This window comes from Myotis nattereri (genome assembly GCF_964212035.1).
Source record: "Myotis nattereri genome assembly, chromosome: 7".
In the NCBI taxonomy this organism is placed as follows: Eukaryota; Metazoa; Chordata; class Mammalia; order Chiroptera; family Vespertilionidae; genus Myotis; species Myotis nattereri.
Genome location: NC_138082.1, coordinates 31974909 through 31998630, shown reverse-complemented (window position 1 = coordinate 31998630; position 23722 = coordinate 31974909). Strand labels below are relative to the sequence as shown.

The 23722-nt window shown below is 43.0% G+C and overlaps 2 protein-coding genes across 3 annotated transcripts in view; both read right to left on the bottom strand.

Moving 5' to 3' along the window:
- GIGYF2 (GRB10 interacting GYF protein 2) overlaps window positions 1-14734 on the bottom strand; it is a 134810-nt gene extending 120076 nt beyond the window's left edge. The window contains exons 1-3 of the mRNA XM_081096266.1: window positions 14621-14734; window positions 10944-11005; window positions 8743-8808 (exon numbers count right to left, since the gene is read on the bottom strand). The gene's annotated coding sequence lies outside the window, so the exon portion shown is untranslated. The remainder of the gene's footprint in view (window positions 1-8742; window positions 8809-10943; window positions 11006-14620) is intronic.
- Window positions 14735-22037: 7303 nt separating this feature from the next.
- Window positions 22038-23722, bottom strand: part of EFHD1 (EF-hand domain family member D1) — a 40872-nt gene continuing 39187 nt past the window's right edge. For both annotated transcript variants that reach the window (XM_081096263.1, XM_081096264.1), the window contains exon 4: window positions 22038-23261. In XM_081096263.1, the coding sequence (XP_080952389.1) occupies window positions 23127-23261 (135 nt within the window). In that variant the 3' untranslated portion in view covers window positions 22038-23126. The remainder of the gene's footprint in view (window positions 23262-23722) is intronic.

Below are 23722 nucleotides of genomic sequence, written 5' to 3'. Positions count from 1 at the left end.
AGTTTACAAATTGGAGATGTTGGCAATATCCAAAAACTGGTGTAGTAGGGATAAAATTGAAAACACTAGAATAATTAGAGTGCAGGTAAGTTAAGGAACCAGGAGCCTGGAAGAACTCTGAAGTCACCTCAAGATAATAGTAGAAAGGAGAGAGCAGAAAAGACAGTGAATCAAAGGGTGAGACCAGAGTCTCTATCTGATGATAATAATGGGAATCATGGTTGTATTGTCAGCATGAACTTCAAAGGAAAAGGGATTTTGCACAAAAGATGGAGGAATAATGACTAAGGTGACTATATATAATCTATCGTCTAAACCAGAAAATGTTTGTGTGAAAGGGTATTAATTATATAGAGACAATAGGAGCAAGCAAGCTGAATGGTCACCCTAGTAAAGAAATAGAACAGGCATCTGAATGAAACAGGATGAAGATCCTGATTCTGTCTGCTATTGCACCTACCACTGTGCAACAAAATGTACTGGCAGCCTGAGGGTGAAAGAGAAGGTAAAATTATCAGGGCAAGATGGGCTTCAGCTACCTTAAAGTACTGGAAAACATCCTATGAACAGTTTAGCACATGGAACGGTTTAACACAAAAGTGACATATCAGAGTCCTCAGAAAAAAATATCTTGGAAAGAAATGAAACAGAGATTGGGTATAAAGAAAAAATTCAGGGTGGTATGAAGATGGAACTACAAAAAGGACGAATTAACAGATGAACTTTCATTCAGTTCCCAACAGATGATGACAATAGTATATGGCACAGTGAAATTAGCAGCCCTCAAGAATTCTGAGAGAACTAGTCCTAGTCCTAGAACCTCTTAAACATAGGAACACTCAAACCTTTGAGGAAGAAGTCAGAAAAGGGCATAAAGTGGACATAATGGCATAAAGTGCATCTGAGGGAATGTGAGCAAAATATTCTAAGTTCCAAGGCCACCCTATTAGCATTTCTTTCTCATGCTGAAAGCAACTGTGACAGAGCGGATGATAAGGCTCTCGCCTTCCTCCTCTGATCTTTTCTCTCCTTTGGCTACTTCAATTCTAGGGATAAGGGCCTCAGACAAAGATCTACCCTAACTAAATGTAATGTGGTATCCTGGATGGGATCCTGGAACAGAAAAACACACTAGACAAAACTAAGGAAATCCAAATAAACTATGGACTTTAGTTAGTAACAATGTACAGTGGGGCCTTGACTTATAAGTTTAATTCATTCCGTGACGGAGCTCGTAACTCAAATTACTCATATGTCAAATCAAAAAGTGAACGAGTGAGACACGTGACGCTGGGCTGATGTGGCGTTCACTGTGACGTTCGTTGCGCCAACTAGCGGTGGGGTATCTGAAGCTGGCTCGTAACCCGAATTTTAGCTCGCAACTCAAATCAAAATATCGGCCGAGAGACGGCTCATATCTCGAAAAACTCGTTAGTCGGGACACTCGTAAGTCAAGGCCCCACTGTATCAATATTGGTTCATTAACTGTAGTAAGTGTACCTTAATAATATGTTAATAGGGAAAACTGGTTGTAATATATATAGGAACTCTCTGAACCACTTTCTCAATTTCTCTGTAAATCTAAAACTGTTTTTAAAAATAAAGCCTACTGCCCTAGCTGGGTGGCTCAAAAGGTTGGAGCATCATCCTGTATCCTGAAGGGTTTCGGGTTCGATCCCGTTAGGACATGTGCAGGAAGAAAGGGTATGAGAGGCGACCCACTACTGTTTATCTTTCACATAGATGATCAATGTTTCTCTCTCTCTCCCTCTCCTTTCTCTCTCTAAAAATCAATGACATATCCTCGGGTGAAGATTAAATAAATAAAGCCTACTACATATAAAAATAAGGAAATATGACTTGTAATAAAAAAGGTTTTGTAAATTTAAAAAAATGCAGTTCCTCAGTCACATTAACCACATTTCAAGTGCTAAATGGTCACATGTGGCTAGTGGCTCCAGTCTTTGATAGTGCAGATTTATTGATCATTTCTATCACAGCAGAAAGTTCTGTCAAATAGTGCTGGTGAAGACTATTATATAACTAATCACAACTTATGAACACATATATATCTACCCAGCACTAACCCTTCACTGAATCTAAAAATCTTCAATGATGTGTTTATTATTCCAGTTTCTATTTCAAACAATTAATGCTTTAAAAAAAAAAATCAATGTAGCTTATATAAACCTAACAATGAAAACTGCTCCACTCCACAGAGCAACAATCCTCAAAGTCTTCCAGCAGAACTCCTTTAAGGTATCCATGATGCCAAAACAATTTTTATAATAATATTAAGGTATTATTTTCATTTTTTCACTGTGTTAGCACTGCACTGATCATGCAAAGCTGTGATGAGGAAAGCTGCTGGCTCCTTAGCATCATTCAAATTAATGGCACCAAAATGTACTGGCAATCATTGTATTCTTGACTACCACTGTTATATACTCACAGGAGAGAAAAAAGCCAGTTTTACTTAAGAATGCCCTAGATAAAGCAGTAAAAATAATTGATTTTATTCATCTTGATCCCTTTGTATACATCTTTTTAACGTTCTATGTAATGAAATGGGAAATATTCATAAAGCACTTCTGCTGCACACCATGGTCTCAAAGAAAAGACCCTTAGGAGATTGTTTTGAGTTGTGAACTCATTTTTTTCATAGAACATTATTTTAACTTGAAAGAAGAGCTGACACACAAACATGATTATCCAGACCTACATATTTAGCAAACATATTTTTCAAAAATGAACGAAGTGATGCCTGGCCAGAATGGCCCAATGGTTGAGCATAAACCCATGAACAAGGAGGTCATGCACGGTTCAATTCCTCATCAGGGCACACGCCAGGGTTTGGGGCTCGATTCCCAGTAGGGGGGCGTGCAGGAGGCAGCTGATCAATGATTCTTTCATCATTGCTGTTTCTATCCCTCTCTCCCTTCCTCTCACTGAAATCAATGAAAAAATTTTTTTTAAATGAACAAAGTGAAACTGTCACTTCACGGAAAACAACTGACAGTACAGTTGTTGCCCATTATAAAATTTGAGCTTTCAAGCAAAAATTAAAATTTTGGAAAACTCCTATTCACCACCATAAGCTTGACAGGTTTTCAAGTACTTAGACTTTCTCAATACTTGAAGGGCTTTTTTTGATGGGTGTTCACATTAACAAATGTGATTTTTTTTTATATAATGTGTAATATAAAATATCCATTAAATGTGCGAGACCAATGTATTTTAATGTAACAGTACAAAAGGTGCATTGATAAATTCAGATTTCACATTGCAACTAATCTTTAATAATGAATACTTGCTGAATTTTAATTTATCAAAAAATGCCTGCAACTATCTGAAAAGGTTCTTAAAATACTCCTCCCTTTTCCAACTACATACATATCCTTCATATACTTCAAACAAAGTAATAAACAACGAATTGAATACAGAAGCAGATAAGAGAATCCAGCTGCCTTCTATAAAGCACAAGTAATTTGCAAAAAGGTAAAACAATGCCACTCTTCTCACCAAACTTCTTAGAAATGTTTTAAAAATAGGTATTTTTCCCAAAAATATATTTATGTCAACATGTAATGAGATTATTTTAAAATAAATTAATAAATTGTTTTAAATTTCTCAATATGATAACTATATGTAGATGTAACTAAAAAGCCAAAAGCTCTTTGGGGTTCTCTAACTTTTAAGAAGATAAAGGAGTCCTAAGATCAAAAAGGTGAGAATGTCCATCTCAGAGAAAGAAAAATGACAAAAGAAATACACCTATTAACGCAGAACAAACAAATATACCCTGGAAAGTATATCAAGGAGCATAAAATACCAATGACATGAACACCATGATCCAAAATGTGACACTTATTTAAAAAGTATGTAGGGTTTTAAAAATGTATCTTTTGCAAGGACAGAGAGACTTTTCACATTTTGAAATTTAATTCTATGATTTTTTAACTGCCTCGGCCACAAGACAGACCCTTTCATGTTTAGCTCACCATTATGGCTAGCCCAGCACCTCGCTGGCACGAAAAAGGTATTCAAATATTTGTTAGATTGAAAATAAAACAAAGACAAAAGACTTACAAACAGAACCCACTGATGTCTCTATTCAAATTATAAATATGAAATTTTATAATCAAAATTACCAATTTGCATAGTAGTAACAATCAGACAAGCTACCACTCACTGAGAGCCTATTTACTATGTGTCAGGCATTGTACTGGGCATTTTAGATTTTTAATTCCCACAACCACCATGGGATATACTTTATACAGGTAAGGAAAACACAACTTCAAGTGGTTAACTTATTTACCTAAAGTGGCAGGTAATAAGTGACAGAAGCCCAATTGGTGTGGCTCAGTGGCTGAGCATCCACCAGGAGGTCACTGTTCGATTCCCAGTCAGGGCACATGCCTGGGTTGTGGGTTGGGTCCCAGTAGGAGGCATGCAGGAGACAGCTTATCAATAATTCTCATCATTGTTTCTATCTCTTCCTCTCTTTTCCTCTCCGAAATCAATAAAAATATATATATTTAAGAAGTTACAGAAAATTAAACCCACATTTCTCTGCTTAAAAGGCCACAAGTGCCCTAGCCGATTTGACTCAGTGGATAGAGCATCAGCCCACGGACTGAATGGTCCCGGGTTCGATTCCAGTTAAAGGCACGTACCTCGGTTATACCAGTAGGTACACAATCCCAGGGGCATGTGGGAGGCAACCAATCGATGTGTCACTCTCACATCGATGTTTCTCTCTGTCTCTCCCCTTCCCTCCACTCTCTAAAAATCAATGGAAAAACATTTTTGGGTAAAGATTAACAAAAAAAAATTGTAAAGGCCACAAGCTTTTCACTACATACTGATATAGTGCTCAGTTTTCCTTGATTCCCTTTTCTCCCCTATCCTATATAATAAAACCCTAATATGCAAATTGACTGAATGGTGGAATGACTGGTCGCTATGACAAGTGGAATGACAGCTCAACGTAGGAGCTGCCCCCTGGTGGTCAGTGCGCTCCCACAGGGGGAGCACCGCTCAGCCAGAAGCCAGGCTTACAGCTGGCGAGTGCAGGGGAGGTGGCGGAAACCTTCGCTTCAGCACTAAGGAGCAGCGAGCAGAGCGATAGGGAGCAGTAAGCAGGCAGGCGGTAAGGAGCGAGGGGTCCCAGACTGTGAGAGGGCACAGGCTGGGTTGAGGGACCCCCACCCCCACCCCCAGTGCATGAATTTCATGCACCAGGCCTCTTGTTTCCTTATAATTTTCAGAGGAATTCATTTTGTGAAAGTCCCTTTTTCTCCTTTCCCAATCTATCACTCTATTCCACTCTCCGCCAACTTCTACCCCGTCTTTGCATCACTTGATTAAGCAAGCAATATAGGGAAGTGTATGTAGTATTCTCATAACACACTATTACAAACTTCATTAACTATGGTGGAGCAGTATAAAAGATTAAAGGAGATGATCAGATTCCAGAACATGAATTAAGGCTCTGTCCCACTGAGCTTTCAGGATGGTTTTACTCAACTGGCCATGGTTTGGGCAGCACCACTTCAACTCCCAATGGTCTAATCATGAGAGCCTTGGATATGGACATGTCTTCACAGCCTTAGCCATGATTTATTATTTAGAAAGTACCAAGACAGTACCTCTGCCAATTCCTTGCCAGTCTCTATAACCATGGGACCAATACTGAAGAGACCAGAGCTCTTGAGACTTCCTCCAGACCCACAACAATCTGAATAAAAGGAGCTTTGTTCCCAAAGAACATACTGACCACAATATCACTATAAGAAAAGCTATTACTATCATTCTCACACTATTTCTGAACATTATGTAAATGTTTCTCTTTTCTCTCCCCTTTTTGATAAAAGAACAAGAACAAAATTAGCAACTGTGAACTATTCTATGGAAAATTACAATGTCATAAATATTACCATGTCATTTGATAATCTCACTACAAGTCAATGTTTTCCAGAGAGGATTCCCCAAACCCTTGACACCTTTACAGAGGTTATGTGGAAATCTTTTTAAACTTCACAAAATCTTGAATAACCCTTACCTCAACATCCAGATTAAAGAAAATATACAATATGAGAATGGACTCTTCTACCTTAAAAATGAATTCAGCTGCAACCAATTTACTAAAGAAACCTTGGCTGAAAAAGAAGTACCATAGGAAGTCACATCTGTGACCTGTCATTCAATACATTACTTTATAATAAATCACTTTTATTAATAATCCCTAGGCTTTGCATCAAAAATCTCAATATACTGCCCTAGCCGGTGTGGCTCAGTTGATTTGGTGTCATCCCGTACACCAAAAGGTGGTGGGTTCGATTCCCAGTCAAAATATATACCCAGGTTTTGGGGTCCATCCCTGGTTGGGGTGCTTTCGGGAGGCAACCAATTGGTGTGTGTCTCTCTCTCTTGCTTCCTCTCTAAAATCAATTTTAAAAAATCTTGATACACTAATATACTAACATAAGATTTAAGTAATAAAAAATTATTTAAACAATTTTGCTTCTGAATTAACTAATAATTAAAGACTACAAAAACATGTTAATATACAAGTTTATACTGTCTCACTGATCCTTTACCAACAGTAACAAGTCCCTTCTACCACCCAAATAATGTGACTAGATTCGCTTACAGAAGTCCCACCCTTCAAATTCTCTATTGCTTCCTAATAGTTAAGTGCTGTTCAATAATGTAAAAGGTACCCAGAGATTAAAATTTATAAAAGCAATCAATGAAAAATAAATAAGTAACCACTAAATTTCCACTAAGCCTCTCATTTGCTTATGTCCTTTTGTCAAACCTTTATCGCACTCTGGCCAATGTGGCTCAGCTGGTTGGGTGCCGTCTATGCCCAGAAAGGTTTCAGTTCAATTCTAGGTCAGGGCACATGCCTGGAGTTGTGGACTCTAACCCCGATAGGGGGTGTGCAGGAGGCAGCTGATCAATGTTTCACTCTCACATTAATGCCTCTCTCTCTCTCTCTCTCTCTCTCTCTCTCTCTCTCTCTCTCTCTCTCTCTCTCTCCCTTTCTCTCCCTCCCTCTCCTCTCTCTGAAAATTAAAAAAACTAACAAACAAAAAAACCTTTATCCCATGTGTTCATTTGAACCCCACCCGCATTCCTTCCCCACTCCAATCAAACATTTTAGTTAAGCCCTAGCCAGTTTGGCTCAATGGATAGAGCATTGTCTGAAGGATGGTGGGTTCCATTCCCATCAAGGGCACATGCCTGGGCTGCGGCTCAATCCCCAGTGGGGGCATGCGGGAGGCAGCCAATCAATGATTCTCTCTCATCATTGATGTTTCTCTCTCTCTTCCTCTCCTTACCTCTCTGAGATCAATAAAAATATATATATATATATACATATATTCATAAATATTATATATATATTTATATACCTATATATATGTATATATGTATATATAGATATAGATATAATTTTTTTTTAAAGAACTTTAGTTAAAAATCTGCACTAGGGTCCTGGCCAGTGTGGCTCAGTTGGTTGGGCATCCTCCAGTGCACCAAAAGGTTGCCATTTTGATTCCTGGTTCGATTCCAGGTCAGGAAACATGCCAGGATTGTGGGCTCGATCCCCCATAGGGGAAATGCAGGAAGCAGCTGAAACATAGATGTTTCTCTCTCTAAAAACCAATTTTAAAAATCTTTTTAAAAAACTCTGCACTAGGAAGTTCCAACAAAGATGCTTGGTGAGACCTACTGGCCCTCATTCACCAAAAGATATGCATATATATGGGGTCCCCCCCAAAAATGTATACACACTTTATCAGCTGATAGCTCAATTGATGTTTCTTTCTTTTCAGATTTAACCCATTGGAATTAATGGTATTCAGAGTATATGCCCTATATTTTAACTCTTCAGGGCACATAAACTGAAACTGATGAGCTATATATAAAGAAAATTTTTCTAGGAAAGGAAAAATATCTAGAAACTTCTGTGGGTCTCTGATTAGAATAGCCAACACACCACCTTCTCTAAGGCCTTCCCCCACTCTTAGGAATCTTCCAACTAACTAGGTTGCACTTTGGACCAAACCCATGGCTATACTAAATGAACCAATGATGGAGAACTGGACCAAGCTAAACTAATCAAATTTTCCCTCAAAGGAACCTGAAATGTGGACACAATTTAAACCAGTGGCACAAGAGCCTGAGTTCATTTGTGGCTCTAGAAAGTAAGTGGAATTTTCTTTCATGTGTTTGTAAAGCATAAAAGACCAGACTGTGGAAAGACAACTGAAACAGGATGACAAGAGACAAGAGAGGACACTGACTAGCCAAAGGGGAGAAAAGTGCTAGCTGGACAACCTTGCTCCTGAATGCTTCCGTTTCTAGATTGTGTCCTTCATGAAGCCAACTGCTCTTGGGTTCTTTAAGATACTTCCTTACCCCTGCCCCCAAAGCATTCCTCTTCCTGTTTCATGCCATCAAAAAAATCATTATGACAGTTTAAGACATAAATTTATACCAGGATCAATGCAGAAAGGGTATTATTATTCTTATGGTTCATAAAGGATCTGAGCAGTACTTATTATTATTCTTATGGTTCATAAATGATCTGAGCAGTACTAGAGAAGTTTACTCACTGTCTATAACCTCAGGAGAAATAATAGGACAAAAATAACCAAAACAAAATAACCAAAGCAAAAACCATCTGTTTACATAAACCCACCTCAGCTTTGTATTCCCTTCAACACTCACCTGTTCAAAAGTTCTGCTGGTTCACAGCAGGTGGTTTGCGCAGACTTTGTTCGGGCCCTTTTAACACTGTAAATAATAAAAGTATTACAGTAAATCACCTAGCAATCTCTTAAGAAACTTCAAAAACACAATTTATTATGAATGTTTCTAGGAAATGAATTCCAAACCTGGTTAAAATATTAAAATCATATGGTGTGCTCATAAACAAGATTCTCTTTCCTGACAGAGTCTCTCTCACTACTTCTGGATTGGAATTGAAAAATACGTTTTTTTTTAGTCCTCACCTGAGGATATGCTTTTTTCATTGATTCTAGAGAGGAAGGGGTAGGGAAAGAGATGTGAAAGAGAAACATCAATTGGTTGCCCACCCCCAGGTACCCGGACCAGGAATCCAACCCGCAATGTGGATATGTGCCCTGACCAGGAATCAAACCCAAGACACTTCAGGGAACTGGTCGACACTCTAACCGCTAAGCATACTGTATGGCTAAGGAGAAAAATACATATAGAACTTTTTAACAAAAGTTCTGATTCTGATGAAGATAACAAATACACACCACTATAAGGTTTCAGGAGAGTGATTATTTAGAATTTTCATTCAAAACCACATTGTGCCCTGACTAGGTGGCTCAGGTGGTCAGAGTGACATCCTATACACCAAAAGGTTATGGGTCTGATTCCAGGTCAGGGAACATACCTATGTTTTGGGTTCAATCCCCGGTCTAGGAGTATACAGGAAGCGATGATGTTTTGCTCTCTCTTTCTCTAGCTCTCTCTCTTCCTCTCTCTCTCTAAAATCAATAAACATATCCTTGAATGAGGATTAAAAACAAAAAAACAAGGATCACTGCTCATATTTGGTATTAACTTTTTAAACATATCTGATAAAAAAACAGCCAGCAACAAAGCAATATAATATGTACCCTATGCAAATAATCAGTGAGTCCTAAGAAGTATACCACTGCCAAAATGACCAAGGAGCAAAGCTCCAGGTATGCTTTCAGTTATAAAATCACAACCTCCTTTTAATGCTCTGTTGAGACAGTATCTTAAAAATCCACCAGATGGTGACATTTCAAGTGACAAGGAGTGGACTGAACCACAATAGTTTCTCAGCTAACATCAAATGATGTTTTGGACACTGCTCTTGAAGAGTCAAAAACAATAATTAAGTTGACAATTTTACTAACAAAAAGAAAGCAATTTGAGAAAGCCACTTCCACCTTTAATTTTGCAAGAAAAAGTAGCTGTGTTATAATGTCCAAAAGGCCATCCAACTTTGCCCAATGCACTCTACTTTTTATAAAAGCAGGCAGAAGAAGAGGGGAGAACTAGATAATAAAACTTCCTCTGGGCTCAAGAGAACAAGCTCTAGAATATCTTCTTTTATAAATTAAGTTCAAGTTCAGTGAAACTCCATAATTAATATAAAATTGTGGTCCTCACTTAATTTCTTCAAGTAGGGAAGCATGTAATACTTTGAAAATATTTTTATAAAATTAATCTTGGCCATTTAAGTGAATTCCCTTTTGTTTTTCAAACCTCTCCCCTCTTCTCCCTCAACCTCCCACAAAATTATGGGCAATTCAGCAAAGGTATCATTTTGTATTCCTGCATAATTAATCTAGCATACTTTTCAGTCATCTAGAGAGCATAAAAAATAAAAAACAAATGCTAATCTGGACAAAAAATATTAAAATTCTAAATACAAATAAGCTTGCCTATGGATTAAAAAATCTACTGATATTTTTAAAGCTATGTTCTTCTTGCCCTGGCTGGGTGGCTCAGATAGTTAGCGCAACATCCCATACATGAAAAGGTTTTGGATTCAATTCCCAGTTGGAGCACATATCTAGGTTTCGAGTTTGATCCCTGGTGGGGTACATGCAGAAACAACCAATCAATGTTTCTTTCTAACATCGATGTTTCTCTCTCTCCCTCTCCCTTCCTCTCTTGCTAAAAAAAATAAAAAAATAAAAAAATCAATAAAAACATATCCTCTGGTGAGGATTAAAAAAAAAATCCGTTAAAGATATGTACTTCTTCAGGGCATTAAACATGAATGTAAATCCTAGGATATTATCATCATAAAATCCAAGTGGGGGTCAAGAGAGAGAACAAAACTTGAATTCAAAGTTTTACAACAATGACCAAATAATGTTAGGCAATTTAAATTGCTAAAGAAAATGCTTCTAAAATACCTGGATTAACACCAACATAGGCTGTAGTAGATTCAATCTCATGAGACTGGTCCCACTATAATCTATAAGAAACAGAACAAAACAGAAAGTACTGAAAATTTACTCAGCTGGGGCTAATGGAAAACTGCAAATGAAGTCAGTCTTTGAAAATGGTACAAATCAAAGATCCTTTAGGAGGGAAGGGACAGTAATAATCTTTTCACCCAAAAAGGTTCTCCTAGATAGTAATTGCTATCAATATTGTCATCTTCCAGTGTGAAGGTCAACAAAAAGAGGACATATGGAGTATTAAAATGCAAAGTCATGAGAACAAATGAACTGGTATGACATCAAAGACATTATAATTTGGAAATGTCACTTCAAAATTCAATGAAGAAAAAGGAGAAAGATAACTGATTCACTTAAAACACTACCTAACAAAAAAAGAAAAAGAAAACACTACCATGGTCACTATCATCACTATGTCTCCTTTGAGCCAAGGAGCTGCACTCACATCCTGAAGTTGTAATTCTTATCTTCTCATGATTTTCAGGCAAGCCTAGGACAAATTATCTTTCATAGATGCAACTCACAAGCAAAAGCATTTCAAAACCAAAATATTAAATTCCTAAGGTGAATTAAAGTAAAAGAGGGCAGCCTAGCTGGTGTGGCTCAGGGTTGAGCGTCGACTTATGAACCAGTCAGAGCACATGCCCGGGTTGAGTTACATTGCGGGCTTGATCCCCAGTGGAGGGCATGCAGCAGGCAGCCAATCAATGATGTTTCTATCTCTCCCTCTCCCTCTCCCTTCTCTCTGAAATCAATAAAAATATTTTTTTAAACAAAAGAGGACATTTATGAAAGCTCAGTAATAAGAATATGGAGATAAGCTAGAAGGAAATCAGAAAAATTTTCCAATGAAAATCGAAGACCTAGTCTAAAAGGTAAAAGTGGAGGAATAAAAAACTCAGCATATAAAGTTCTGCACATGTAAAATGCTATAAAATATATACAAACAAATTAGTGGAAGAGTCCCTGAGTAATTTTAAACTAGGCTAGACAACACAGAAATAATTAAGAATTCTTTGCTAACCATATTAAGGACAACATGCATTAATACAGATTTCACCTTTCTTTTAGATCATATCCCATATCTTTCCTCAGTTTATCTGTATCTAAACTTCAAAGAACATTATATCTCTACATTTTCAAATATTCTGAATTATCCCAAAGATCCCCTTCTTAAAAAGCAATTCCTTTTGAAAAATCACTTCAGGTAATTTATCATCAACCTTCTTTAAAAACTTACTTTTGCCCTGACTGGTTTGGCTCAGTGGATTGAGCTGCGGACTCAAGGGTCCCAGGTTCGATTCCGGTCAAGGGCATGTGCCTTGGTTGCGGGCATATCCCCAGTGGGGGGTGTGCAGGAGGCAGCTGATCGATGTTCCTCTCTCATCGATGTTTCTAACTCTCTATCCCTCTCCCTTCATCTCTGTAGAAAATCAATAAAATATATATATTTTTTTAAAAACTTACTTTTGAGAAAGATATTTCATGACAACTTCCTGAAATATGTTCTGTGAGCATCCTGAATTTTTCTAAATGGGGTAGGAGAGGAAGGGGTTTGAGCACAGGCGCCCACATTTCCAGAATCTGATTTCCCTTTCCAAGAGTCAGAGATGTGGAAAAAGAGTCCAGGACAGTGAATAACTCCTCTCATCTGTGCACACACTTCCTACTAGCCCATCTCTCACTTGCACCTCTCTGGCTAGACTACCCTCCATTTTCCCCAGCCACCAGGATCTATCTGCTCCCTTCAGTTTCTGCCTTGAGGTGTTTGCCTGGCTTCCCTAGCCTGGAGCATTCCTCCTCCACATAGCTACAGGAGTAGCTCCTCTCCCTGTGTCAGGTCTTTTCTCAAATATTAGCTTTTCCATGAGGCCTTCCCAGGGCACTCAAAATTAATCCCTCCCCAATTCTTTATTATCCTATTTCACTGTCTCATTTTTTCCCACATCATTTACCACTGCACTATATATTTTACCTAAGTATTTATTTATCTGTCTAGAAATGAGCTCCTAGGAGATAGGAATTTTGGGTCTGTTTTGCTCCCAGCACCCAACAGTTGTAACAAGGTCTCAATATTTGTCAAATAAATGAATGCATGAATGAATGAATGAATGAATGAAGACACATGATCCTTACTCCCTCCTCATTCTCAAAATTGTAAAATGCTTTGTCAAGTATAGAAAAGCTGTGAAGCCCTTTCTTTTCTTGTGAATCACTACCAACATCAGTGTATTCCTCGGTGTTAAATGTCAAAGGAAGAAGGGTTATTTGACATTTTCCCAGATACAGGCCACTTGAAAATTTTTTCCTAGTGTCCTCTACTGATGTCAACATCTGATGTAACAGGAAAGCACACATTCCAGTTTGAGTACTCGAAAAGGTGCTCCTCTAACTAGTATAATACATAAAAACACCAATGAATGACAAAACACATTTACATTCTAACCAAAATGGACAGACTCTGTAAGGCCAGAGCTGCGAATATTAGAAGAATGAATTAATGTATAGAAACAATGACAAGAAAATTCTTTTTTAATCTGAAAGTCTAAAAAGGCAATACTACATAAGAATATATATTCCCCGGACGCAACACTGGCAATCAAAACTGCCTATAATCCAAGGTATGTAATACCGGATCAGAAGCCGATGACAGGTCCTGGCCCCTTCCTCAATTTCTTGCAGGTTACACTGGGGTACTTACCTTTCTAACAGAGACACTAGGAGTGCTTAAGTGCTTTGACTTTCAGAAAAAGAAGAATGTAAAATTAAAACAACAACACAGTGGTAGGTAAATGCAAAGCAACGTTCCTGCTTCCCAAACACCAGTCATACAACCTGCTTCTTTCGTACTCACCCCTCCCCGCCCCCGTCCCCTGGTCGCTCGACTTGTTTCAGCCACAAAACTGAAGCATTCAAACGCCTGGTGGGAAACTGCTGACACTTCAAGGCTAAGGCCCATTTTCGCCTGAAGTAACGTGCGGACCCCAAGCCACCAAGGACCCTCCTGTCCCAGCCTCTGTCCCAGGTTCCGGCCATGGCTCCACTTGGCCTCGGGCCTGGTCCAGACCCCGTCCTCTCTCCGCGGAATGAGCCTCCCAGCGCAGACACTCAGTGAGCACGACAAGGGCGCACCTCCCGGAGGCCAGGTGTGGGGCGGGGGGCCGGCCGGAGCAGCTGTCTCGCTGCAGCAGCTGTTGCCCTGGGCACCCCGAGGCCGGGCGGGGGGCTGGCCCCGAGGAGCAGGTAGCGGATGGCGAGCCCTCTGGCCCGGAGCGAGCCGACCTGACACTGCCCATCCCATCACCCTTCCTCGGCTCCCACCGCGATGCCAACGGGCCCCGGGGGAGGGGGCTCTCCGGCTCCGAGGACAAGACGCGCCCGGGCCCGGCGTGCCCCCCGCCGGGGAGGAAGCTCCCTCCGGCCCCGCACCTGACCTGTCCCCTAGCCTGACGCCCGAGCCAGCCGCGGCCGCTGCCAGGGCGGCCTATGGCTATCCATGCGGCTGGACCAGGGCTGCCGGAGTGGCGGGGACGGGAGCGCGGGCGGAGGGCCCGGACGGCCCGGAGGAACAGCGGAGACGGGGCGCGGAGCGGTGCCGGACAGGGGAGCGAGACGGAGTCGCTGGTTACCTGCGGTCCGGGACAGGGAGTCTCTCAGAACCCAAGTCAGTCCTCAGCCTCAACAACACAAGATGGCCGACACGTCGCCACGCACGTCACGTGACAGCGCGCTCGCTCCGCCCCGCCCCCTGCTTCGCCCCGCCCAGCCCCGCCCCGTCTTACCGCCCTCCCGGCTCCTCCAGCCTCCCACGACATCTTCCTTTCCGCGGCCTCCCGCCCCTCTTCCCGGACACGCTGCCGCCCGAGCCCCGGATGTCGGGCCAGAGGGGGCGGGGCGGAGCGGCGGCAGGGCGCAGGCGCCGGCGGTCCCGGCGCGGCTTCCGCCTGCCCTTGAGGTGAGAGGAGGTGGTGTCCAGAGGTGGACCCGGGCCGGGTGCCCTGTGACTCACCGTCCTGCGCGCCCAGTCCTGAGCGCGTTCGCAGTTCAGAAAGCTCCGCATCCTGTACGAGCTGATGTTCCAACTAGAACTTTTCCACAGGTTTTCGTCCAGCCTTTTTCTGACCGCTTCCCGTCCTAGAGAAAGTGGGGAAGCGGCAAAAGCTGAAATTCAGCCCTGGCCGGTTTGGCTCAGTGGGTAGAGCGTTGGCCTACGGACTCAAGGGTCCCGGTTCGATTCCAGTCAAGGGCACATGCCGGCGTTGTGGGCTCGGTCCCCAGTGTGGGGCATGTAGGAGGCAGCCGATCAATGATTTATCATTGATGTTTCTATCTGTCTCCCCCTCTCCCTTCCTCTCTGAAATCAATAAAAATGTTTTTTAAAAAAAGCTGAAATTCAAAGCAGCGTCTCCACTTACTAACGGTCCTGGTAGAACCGGAAATTCAGTCTGGAGTCTCGGAGTGTGACAGCGGGCAAGGACTTCAGAGCCCCCACCCCTCCTACGGTATCGGAGCGAAAGCCCTTTTGCCCCCAAATCTTCCGTTTGGGGTTTGGCAGGTAAAATGCAGGACGCCCAGCAATATGAGGGACATGCACTAAAAAGGTATGTGTTGTTTTTCTGAAATTCAAATGTTGGTTGGCTAAATCTGGCTACTCTACCCTTCTCGGGTCATTCCATTCTTTCCTTATGGCTCCAACCTCTCCCTCTGAAACGGGATTCTTCCCATCAGCGATTATTATTATTTTTTAATCCTTGCCCGAGGATATGTTTATTGATTTTTTTTTCTTTTTTAAGAAAGAGGGAGGGAGAGAGAGAAACATGGGTTGGTTGCACCCTCTTAAGCTCCCCCACCGGGACCAAACCACAGGGTATGTGCCAGGAACCCATGACTTTTCCGTGTTTGAAAGGAACAATCCTCCAACCAAGGGAGTCACACCAGCTCGGGCTGCCAGCTCTTAAAAATACTCAAATGTTCTTCCATCTTAAAAGTGAATGTTCACACTCCAATTCCTCTTCCAACCACCTCCTACCTCTGTGTTCCCTTTCAAAGCCAACTACACACACACACACACACACAAAGTTAAAAGCACTTTCTCAACTCCCATACCTGGCAAGCCATCATGAACAACGTCATCGTGGCTTCTGTCCTGACACGTCCACCTATTGCCTCTAAGGACTGCCTAGCTCAGGATGACTGATGGCAGACCTCGTGTTTCTAGCCCAGGGGTGGGCAAACTTTTTGACTCGAGGGCCACAATGGGTTCTTAAACTGGACCGGAGGGCCGGAACAAAAGCATGGATGGAGTGTTTGTGTGAACTAATATAAATTCAAAGTAAACATCCTATCTAATAAAAGAGAAACATGGTAATTAGTGTACGACCGCTACCCTTCCCATTGGCTAATCAGGGTGATATGCAAATTAACTGCCAGCCAAGATGGCGGCCGGCAGCCAGGCAGCTTGAAACTAACATGAGGCTTGCTTGCTTCAGTGATGGAGGACTCCAACATTCCCCGCCTGCCTTGTCAGCCTCTGAGCCTGCAGTTTGAAACATTGTAACAAATATAGAAGCTAAACAAAACCCCAGAAACCTGCTTTCAGCCAGCCGGGATCTCAGAGCTGGAGTTATACATTGTTTCGATTATAGAACCCAAACAAACCAGATACCTGCTTTCAGCAGTGGAGGCCTAAGAGCTGGAGCCAAGCCTCAGAGCTAAAGCTGTCCCAGAATAAAAAAAAGAAAAAAAGGAGCGGTTGGGAGCTTCCGTCACCCGCCAACCTGAAAACAGCCCTCAGCCCCTCACCCAGACTGGCCAGGCACCCCATTGGGGACCCCCACCCTGAAGGGTGTGTGACCAGCTGCAAACAACCATCATCCCCTCAGTGGAGCCGGGAGGCACTTCCGGTACCGGGATCAACATGACAGGGGGCAGTGCCCAAACCCCCTGATTGCCCTGTGGCTCTGTGTGTGACAGGGGGTGGGGCCACAACCTCCCTATCGGCCCTGCTCTGTTCATGACAGGGGAAGGCGCCCCAACCCCCTGGTCAGCCCTGCTCTGTGCCTGATAGGGGGGAGCTCCCAAACCCCCTGATCGGCCCTGCTCTGTGTGTGACAGGGTGCTGCGCCCCAACCCCCGCCCCCACGGGCCCTGCTCTGTGTGTGACGGGGTAGAGCCATAACCTCCCCATCGGCCCTGCCCTGAGTGTGAGAGTGGCGGCGCCCCAACCCCCTGATCGGCCCTGCTCTGTGGGTGATAGAGGGCGACACCCCAACCGCCCCCCACGGGCCCTCCTCTGTGTGTGATGGGGTAGAGCCATAACCTCCCCATCGGCCCTGCCCTGAGTGTGACGGGGGAGCTCCCCAACACCCTGATCGGCCCTGCTCTGTGCGTGACGGGGGAGCTCCCCAACCCCCTGATCGACCCTGCTCTGTGCATGACGGGGTGGCGCCACAACCTCCCCATCGACCCTGCCTTGAGTGTGACAGGGGGCGGTGCCCCAACCCCCCAATCGGCCCTACCCTGAGCATGACTGAGGGTGGCATCGCAACCTCCTGATCCGCCCTGCTCCGTGCATGACCGGGGCGGCGCCCCAACTCCCCAATCAGCCCTTCTCTGAGCCCGACCAGGGGCTGCACCTAGGGATTGGGCCTGCCCTCTGCCACCCGGGAGCAGGCCTAAGCCAGCAGGTCGTTATCTCCCGAGGGGTCCCAGACTGCGAGAGGGCACAGGCCGGGCTGAGGGACCCCCCCCTTTCCCCCGAGTGCACAAATTTTTGTGCACCAGGCCTCTAGTCATTACATAAAAAAGTACGGTCTTTTTTTTTAGTTTTATTCATTTCAAACGAGCTGGATCCGGCCCGCGGGCCGTAGTTTGCCCACGGCTGTTAACCTGTGCCTATAATTGCATTGCATACAGTAAGATTTAACATTTGTATGTGCAGGTCTGCAACTTTTGACCAATACATATGTGTGTGTAACTACCACTAAAAGCAAGGTACAGAATAGTCCCGTCACCCACCAAAGCTCCCCCAATGACCTTTTGTAAGTAGCCCTAAACCCCCCTCCCAAACTCCCAGCCCCTGAAGCCACTGTTCTGTTTCCATCTTTATAGTTTTGCCTTATGTCATATAAATAAATCCATACACTATATGGCCTTTTGAGACTGGCTTCTTTTACTCAGATAATGCATCTGAGAGTCAGCCATACTGTTCATGTTTCAGTACTTCAGTACTTTCTTCTTCCTTCTTCTTTCTTCTTCCTTCTTCCTTCTTCCTTCTCCCTCCTCCTCCTCCTCCTCCTCCTCCTCCTCCTCCTCCTCCTCCTCTTCCCTCCCTCCCTCCCTCCTCCTCCACCTCCTTCTTCTTCCCTCACCCAATGATATGTTTCCATTGATTTTAGAGAGGCAGAGGAGGGAGAGAGAGAGACATCCATCAATTTGTTGCAGTCTGTACACACCCTGACCAGGGATCGAACTGGCATGTGCCGTGACTGGGAATTGAACTCAAGGCCCTTCAGTACATGGGACAATGCTCCAACCAACCAAGCCCACCAGTCAGGGCACTTTTTTCTTTTTTATTGCTGAGTAGTATTTCACTGGATATATGCACTACATTTGTTTATCCATGCCCAGTTGAGGGACATTTTGAGCTGTTTATAGTTTGGGGATTATTAATAAAATTGCTATAAATATCCATATATAGGTATTTGTATGAGCATAGGTTTTCTGGCGGGGGGGGGTTAATATATTTTTATTAATTTCAGAGAGTATGGGAGAGGGAGAGATAGAAACATAGAAACATCAATGTTGAGAGAGAACCATTGATTGGCTGCCTTCTGCATATCCCCTACTGGGGACTGAGCCTGCAACCCGGGCATGTGCCCGTGACCAATCGAACCCGGGATCCTTTCGTCTGCAGGCCGACACTTTATCCATTGAGGCACACTAGCCAGGGCTGAACATAGGTTTTTATTTCACTTGGGTAAATGCCTAGAAACAGGATTGGTGGTTATGTGATGTTTGCTTAACTTTATCAGAAACTGCCAAGTTGTTTTTCAGAGTACCTTAGCCATATTTTTAGCCCTAAACTATAAATCAGAGAGCAAGAACTGAATCTAAGATGATGATGATATGGTGGTAGTGGTGGTGAAAGCCAACAACATCCCTTGCTTTTAACCATTACACATACTGCATTATTTGACTTTGTTTCCTCAGCAGCTGGCATTGTCCTGGCACACAGTAGACATTCAATAAATACCTATAAAATCAATAAATTTTTTATTATACTCCTCAGGAAGGGTGCTGTTGTCTTCTCGTTTAATTTACTGTCTCTCCAATATTTTGTTAAATAGTGGTTTTTAAAGTTAACAGTAGATGATGCCTGCCCTAGTCAGAGATAATAAGTTTCAGATTTGTTGTATCGGTGATAGAAACAGAGAAATTGAGACTAGCAGATTAGGAGGAGAGGGGAGTAGGGAGTTTAGTCCAAAACAAGTTTAATTTGTAGCAAACACAGGTTGATCAACTGTGGCAGATTGTGTTTTCCTAAAGATGGCAGCAACAATATCTTCCATGCCTTGTACTCCTCTAAAGCCTTGTAATTACCCTTTCTAGACATAGAGTATAATTCCCCTCCCCTCGGGCCCTTGTTTCAATGTGCTAGAAGAAAAACAAGGTGACTTCCAATGTTAGATCATAAAGGTGGTAGAGCTTCCACCTTGTTTACTCAGTCTATTTTATTTTTTGTTAATCCTCACCTGAGGATATTTTTCCATTGATTTTTTTTTTTTTTTTTTTTTTTTAGAGTGGAAGGGAAGGATAGGGAGGGAGGGAGGGATAAACATCAATGTAAGAGAGACATATCAATTGGTTGTCTCCTGCACACATCCCGACTAGAACTGGGGATCAAACCTGCAACCCAGGTACATGCCCAAGATATCATGAAGCAAGGACAAACATCCTCATTGTGCCGTGTCTGAATTCCTGATTCACCAAATCTATGAGCATAATAAAATGGTTGCTTTAAGCCACTACATTTTGGGGTAATTTGTTACACAGCAATTTGAACATCCTCTCTGTGGATCGGATTGCATCCCTCCAAAAGACATGTTGGCATCCTCACCTCAGAATGTACTTCAGAATGTCACATTATTTGGAGATAGGGTCTTTAAGAGGTAACTGAGCTAAAATGAGGTCATTGGGGTGGGCTCTAATTCAGTGACTAGAGTCCTTATGAAAAAGGGAAATACAGCCCTCGTGGGTATGACTTGGTTGGAGCATCATTCTGTGCACCAAAAAGTTGAGGGTTTGATTCCTGGTCAGGGCACATATGGGAGGCAACTGATTGATGTTTCTCTCTCGCTCTCTCTCCCCCTTCCTCCCTCTCTAAGAAAAAAAATCAATAAAAATTTAAAAAGGGAAATTTGGACACAGACACACATAGAGGGAGAACTCCATGTGAAGAGGAAGGTAGAATCAAGAGGTATTAGAAACAGTTTGCAGCTTATAAGAATTATTCTAGCTGTAGTGTGGACAATCAGGGCAACATGAGGGCAGGGCAACCAATGAAGGCCATGGCCATGGAGGTGAAGGATGGGAACTGCAGGTGACAGGCATGAAAGGAACATCTGCAGGACTTCATGACCAAGATGGGGCCAAAAAGTCCTGTCTCTGGCCTGTTACATGGCCCAATATTGGTCCCTTTTTGTCTTAAATCCTCCTGTGTTACATTTTCTGTTATTGCACTCAAGGGTTTTTAACTCTCACTTGGGCCTAGTTATAAGAGAAACAAATGAATGTTTGAAAGTAATTACAATGTTGCCTCCAACCCTGCCTTCTTTTTTTTAAATTGTAGACTTTATTTTTTTTAGAGCAGTTTTAGGTTTACAGAAAAACTTAGCAGGAAGTACCCAATGCCCATAAACCTCTCTTCCTTCTCCCCCTCCAGTTTTCCATATTATTAACACCTTGCGTTAGTGTTGTACACTTGTTACAGTTGATGTGCCCATATTGATGCATTATTATTAACTAAAGTCCATAGTTTACATAAGGGTTCACTCTTGTTCTTGTACATTCTATGGGTGTTGACAGCTGTACAATGAACGTGTCTACTATTACAGTATCATACATAGTTTGACTACCTAAAAGTCCTCTGTGTGCCATGTGTTCATCCTGCCCCTCACCCTACAACCACTGATCCTTTTACTGTCTTCATAGTTTTGCTTTTTCCAGAATCTCAAGCAGCTGGAATCACGTAGATGCAACCTTTCCGGGTTGGCTTCTTTCAGTCAGCAATATACATTTAAGTTTTCTTCATATCTTTTTGTGGCTTGATAGCTCATTTCTTTTTATTATTGAGTATTTCTTTTCATCACTAAATTAATATTCCACTGTGATGACACTGTTATCCATTCACTGACCAAAGAATATCTTGGTTGCTTCCAACTTTTGGCAATTATGGATAAAGCTGCATATAAACATTTTTGTGCAGGTTTTTGTGTGGACAAAGGTTCTTGGCTCATTTGGATAAATACCAATAAGCATAATCATACAATAAGTCTCTTCATTCCTTTTTCATGTTCACCGCAACCCAGGTGGGGAGGTTGGAGGATGACTTGACCTAGAAAAATGCCTGAGGATTGTATAGGTCTTGGGCATGTGCAGAAACAGAAATGATCTTCGCTGGGGAGCTAAGGGTATTCTCTTAGGACAGAAGTCCTTACCAGGTCCCCCAAATACCCTGGAATTATACATGGGAAGGTGAGCTCTCCTCAGAGTTTCAAGAGTCTAGTAAGCAAGAGAGAGATTAAGCCACAGGTTTTACCTACAGCTGAAAAAATTCTCAGTGATGGGATGGGAAAGAGCAGCTGGCAGACAACCTCAGTGCTCAGATTCCCTGGAGTGAAGACTCACCCTCTAGTTACCACTTCTAACTGGACTTCAGAGACTCAGTGACCATCAGAAGCCTGGGCTGGAAGTGGCCCCAAGGAAAACACTTCCTCTCTCCCCCAGTTCAAAGAAGTCTAGAAGCACAATGATGTGACAGCAAAGTCTAATTGCACAGTTTATTTAAAAAGAAACAGCTGTAAGGTAGAAATGCAGATGCTTTCTTTATTGTAAAGACAGCAGTTACAAAAGGGAATAAATATGACATTAGGAATTATTTTTTAAAAATACAACAAACCCCTGGCATTTGTACACAATCCCAAGAACTCACAAGATATAAAAACGTGTGCAGGAGGTTTAGAACAGCTTCACCACCTTGGAGCAGATGTCGGAAACTTTCTACATGATGAGGGTGGACATGACCTTTGGGATTTTGCAAGACTCTAGATTTGTCACTTGTGAATGTCAGGGGTCTACTGTAATATAATTTGCATAGAGTCAGAGTTAGCAGGAATTCTACTCATTAATAGAACGTCTAAATTATTCTTTTATTATTATAGGTATGTAGCACAGTATTTAAGAGTGGGGAAAAAAGGCTGGAATGGGGAGACATGAATGAAGGTGGGTCTGGGGGAAATGCTAGGGGACAGGAGAACCGTGATGGGAGGAACAGAACTTATCTTTTCACTATTTTGTGTCACCTTGGCAGTATCCCACGCCCCCTGTTGGAGAGGGGACAGGCAGTGGTCCAGCTTGACCTGCCTCAAAAGACAAGCAAAGATGCAAAGGCCACTGGCAGGCTCGGGCTAAGAATGAGAACAGGGTAGCCGATGGGAAACAAAGGGGAGGAGGGTGGGGCAGAGAATTACCCAAGAAAATGGGCAACGTGAACATCACAGCCCGCAAGGGTCATCTCCTCTAAGGGCCACCAAGGGGAAGAAGTGCCTGTACAATTTGTTTCCACTATTTGATGTGGAAGAGTAAAAGGAACAAGGAAAAGTCACAGGTGGCCAGAGGCACATTCTGGCTACAGGAAAGGGCAGAGAACCGTGGGAGGAAAAGAGAGGCAAGGAACAGCTGGTCTCTCTCACCTGGGGGTGAGGACGCTCCCTGCTGCCCTGAGGCTAAGGCGTTTGCTTGACGGGGTGTGGAGGCCGGTTGGGGCGAGGAATCAGTTGGGGGTGTGGATGCCTGCCCAGCTCTCCCAGGGGCACCTGTGAGGCACAGCTGTAGACAGAGGTCAAGGTCACCCGACTATGTGCTAAAAGTGGCCTTGAGCTCCCGGAAGGCTGCCTGGCGGATCCTCCTCTTCTCCTCCTCCCGCTTCCGCTCATCTTGCTCAGCTTTCAGCTCAGCTTCAAACTTACTGGCAGAGGCCAAGGCTTGGACCTGCAGAGAAACAGCAGAAACAGACCAACAGAGTGAGAGAGCGGAAGAGAACCTAGGAGATGGAGCACCCAGTGAACAGAACTTGGTTGTCTAGAGCAGCGGTTCTCAACCTGTGGGTCGAGACCCCTTTCACTGGGGTCGCCTAAGACCATCGGAAAACACATATATAATTACATATTGTTTTTGTGATTAACCACTATGCTTTAATTATGTTCAATTTGTAACAATGAAATTGGGGGCCACCACAACATGAGGAACTGTATTAAAGAGTCGCGGCATTAGGAAGGTTGAGAACCACTGGTCTAGACATGACCAGTGATCATGTGACATGTGACATGAAGCTCCTTCCCCGTGGTCTTCCCAGGTGTGCCTGGTAGTAGCGAGGACACAGTCACTTTGCTGTTGTGGGTCGGTCTTCCCGCTTCTCTGCTTTTCCAGGACACTGTTTAATATCCCACCTA